Source organism: Durotheca rogersii (genome assembly GCF_024521655.1).
Source record: "Durotheca rogersii strain YMJ 92031201 chromosome Unknown GGS23scaffold_1, whole genome shotgun sequence".
In the NCBI taxonomy this organism is placed as follows: Eukaryota; Fungi; Ascomycota; class Sordariomycetes; order Xylariales; family Xylariaceae; genus Durotheca; species Durotheca rogersii.
The window spans coordinates 3,148,517-3,151,547 of NW_026251232.1; the positions used below are offsets into that span (position 1 = coordinate 3,148,517).

Consider the following 3,031-nt stretch of genomic DNA (forward strand, 5'->3'; position numbering starts at 1 on the left):
AACAATACAAAACCTATCCCGGCTCGCATATGTGAACTTCGTCTACAGTGGAAATTTGAGCGAGGAGGTCTTGCCTCATCGCAATACTTCCAGTTCGGCCTTCTCACTCAACTTGCCTGCTCCCGTGGGGGGAGTATAAGACATTGAAAAAGTCCCTGCATTGGTGTATGAAGGTATAAGCTAGTTTCCCCGTACCATATCAAGGATATGTACATCTTAATACCGTGCAATTCTGCGTCAAGAGTCGGTCGTGACTTTTTACACCTAGTATCTCGATTCTACCGAGATCCCATCTGAGCCCTGAAGGCTCCAGGCTGAGGTTCTATGGACGACTGGTAACCTACGAGATAGTAAAGCAACCCTAATATGTCTTGTATAAACACTGTAATAGCGTCCTTCATACCAGTTGCGTTCGTCTAGCTACGCGTCTCGATCTAAGGGGCTCTGATAGAAAGCTGTAAGGGGCAGGGTAACTGTCGTTATAATCTAGTCAAGAAATATCATATGAAGTAGACTGTATTGAGGATGGATATAATAGTTCTCTAGCCACCGCTGCGTCGTGCTATAGTCAGCACCCATAAATACATTTCCGACCTTAACTCTAGGCCACCCCCTATTGTGATGATACCGCTGAGTATAGATACTTAACGGGACGGGAAGGAGGGAGGTAAGACGTACTGATTGTCTATTCCATATCCACGTCGATGATAGGGGCTCTGCTATCTTCACCCCATTACATGGTTTCTTGACACTGTTCCAGAGCAATAACCTCAACACAGACACCTCCAAGTGACACGGAATCATAAAAAGGGCTATTCTACGGTTTCAACTGCTAGGCGAAGTCACTAGAGAAATGATGTTGCCGTGGAGGCAAGGCACACTATTGAAGGCTTTCGCATTGGATTGATTGCCGATATATGAGGCTATCTAGCTATGGACAAGGCCGCTTTAACAGGTGAATACCGTAACCTGTCAGTAGACATGGCAACCCGGTTTGCCCCGGTCGCGCAATAGATGATTTACGCTTTATCCAGGATTCACTTAACCTGTAGCCCGACTCTGGGGTCAGAGGAGGGAGGATGGGGGGGATCAGCCACGAAGAGCCTTGAACCTACGTTAACTATGATAGACAGCCTCATTCCTAGGTGGCTGATACGGCCCTAACGCTCTTTATTATTAAGTCGATAATACCGGAGCAACGGACAACCCCTTCACTTCATATGCTTTCCTTCGGGGCCCAACCGCGCATACTACGCCAGGCGCGACGGCCACTTTTGCGCTACGTAACATCTGCCCCGGTTATAAAGGCCGGGCATCACTTTCAAGTTACTGAGATCAGTTGGCGGCTAGAGAATGCTGATCCAGCCTAGTGGAGAGCAATTAGAGAATACCAGTACCAAGGGCGTGTGAGTGGCAAGCCTCTATGCGACAGCGCTGCTGATGGACGGCTGCCTCCTCTCCATCCTTTAGCCATGTACCCTCAATGATGTATAAGGGGGTAGGACTGCCCTTAGCTCGCACGACAAACGCGTCTGTCCCAGGTATAGGCGTTCTTCCCGACTATAAGAGAAGGGAGATGTCTAAATAGACATATCTGCGGCTTGCCTCCAACGACAGGGCGGTATGCGGCCGAAGTCTTGTCGTTGAGCACCCTCCTTGCGCGCTCTCTATTCCCCTGCTCTTTGGTTAGTCTATCAGATCTTTCATTAAGGAAGAAAAAAAAGAGTGAAGCACGAATGTTGATATGCCCAACTCGAGCCGCCTACGCTTCAAGCCGAGCTCGTCTGGAATAGTAAAACTAATAGCTGTGGGCCGACTACGCCATACCGCAGAAATTGCCTCTCAGAGGTAGGTTGCTTGGGGGGAACATCGCGCTCTGGCGTGTCCGGCGACCGCTGCTATGGTTGCACCATGCTGAGAAGGTTTCTAGCCAGTCCCAGCCACGACTGGTCGACCTCGTCTCCTATGATATATAACCCCTCTTCGCTCCCCCGGGTGCTAAATCACATAGCCTGCTTAGGTAGATACTAGCAGCCCTCCCCCCGTCTTCCCAACTAGGGGAGAAATCGCCCTCCACTCCGATCCTATACCTTAGGTGGCCTCCCCGAGCTAAGCGGTCCTCGTCCCGAGGATGAGGGAGCGGGGGCGGGGAGCGGCGTCGAGGTCTTCACAAGGGAACAGGCGCGGGCCTGAAACCATAGCTTGCCCGCCCTGCCCACGTACATGACCGGACTGCATCGAGACTCGAGTCTGGGGGTGATACCGGCACAGGTCAGGCCGATTCCGGAACCTGTCGGCAGTCCAGGTGCGCATCTCCCTCTGGTTGCCCACCCTGATCCGTATCCATTCGGGCGCCACCCGCAATCACCAACATGAACAATGTCTGCAACGTCGACCAAGACACCACTCTTCCAGTTCCTGGCGGTGGAGAACAGAGTGTAGCCGGAATGAGTGCGCCAAAAGAAATCAGCGGCTTCCTCAAATAGCCTTCGCATCGCTCACGCCCTTGTAAATGGTAGCAGCGTATTGCTCGTCGACCGAGATTTCTACGCGTGGTGTCACCGATATGAACAACAAACTATAGACGGGCATCGGTAGACTAGCTCGGGATCACTAACTCGGGATCACGCCCCCGTCGACCTCCAGCCAGCCGTAGCCCTTCATAATACGCAGGACCGACGACACGATCTTGGCTCTGGGCCCTCCGCCAGGTAGCTCGCCTTAGCGGCGCTCGTAAGAAAAGGCGAGACTGCTATTCAGAGTCGTTGTTCCTAGTCCTTGGGTTAGCGTTCACCGGAATCGGAGACATCAACCCCGTTGCGGCCTCCTCTGCCGTGGCCTCCACTACTTGAAGCAGGGTGGCATTACGACATTCTCGCTGGACAGCCTGAGCCTTTTACCAGCCTTTTGCAGGTAAACTGATGCTGTGCAAGACAAGTCCTGCCTACGAGATTTTTCAAGAGGTAAATATGTGCTCTTATTCGCATTTCACCGGTTACTCGATCGCTAGGACGTAAACAGAGAAAACTGT

At 51.9% G+C, this 3,031-nt stretch overlaps 1 protein-coding gene across 1 annotated transcript; it reads right to left on the reverse strand.

The window, feature by feature from the left end:
• Positions 1–1,978: 1,978 nt before the first annotated feature.
• Positions 1,979–3,031, reverse strand: GGS23DRAFT_546690 (uncharacterized protein). The gene is made up of 2 exons (XM_051515048.1): positions 2,619–3,031; positions 1,979–2,546 (listed from the first exon to the last, which is right to left on the reverse strand). The coding sequence occupies exon 2, from the start codon at positions 2,493–2,495 to the stop codon at positions 2,085–2,087; it is 411 nt and encodes a 136-aa protein (XP_051377375.1). The 5' UTR covers positions 2,496–2,546; positions 2,619–3,031; the 3' UTR covers positions 1,979–2,084.

Coding starts and splice junctions, on each gene's coding strand:
- GGS23DRAFT_546690 (XM_051515048.1), bottom strand. CDS start 2,495: ATGCGAAGGCTATTTGAGGAAGCCGCTGATTTCTTTTGGCGCACTCAT.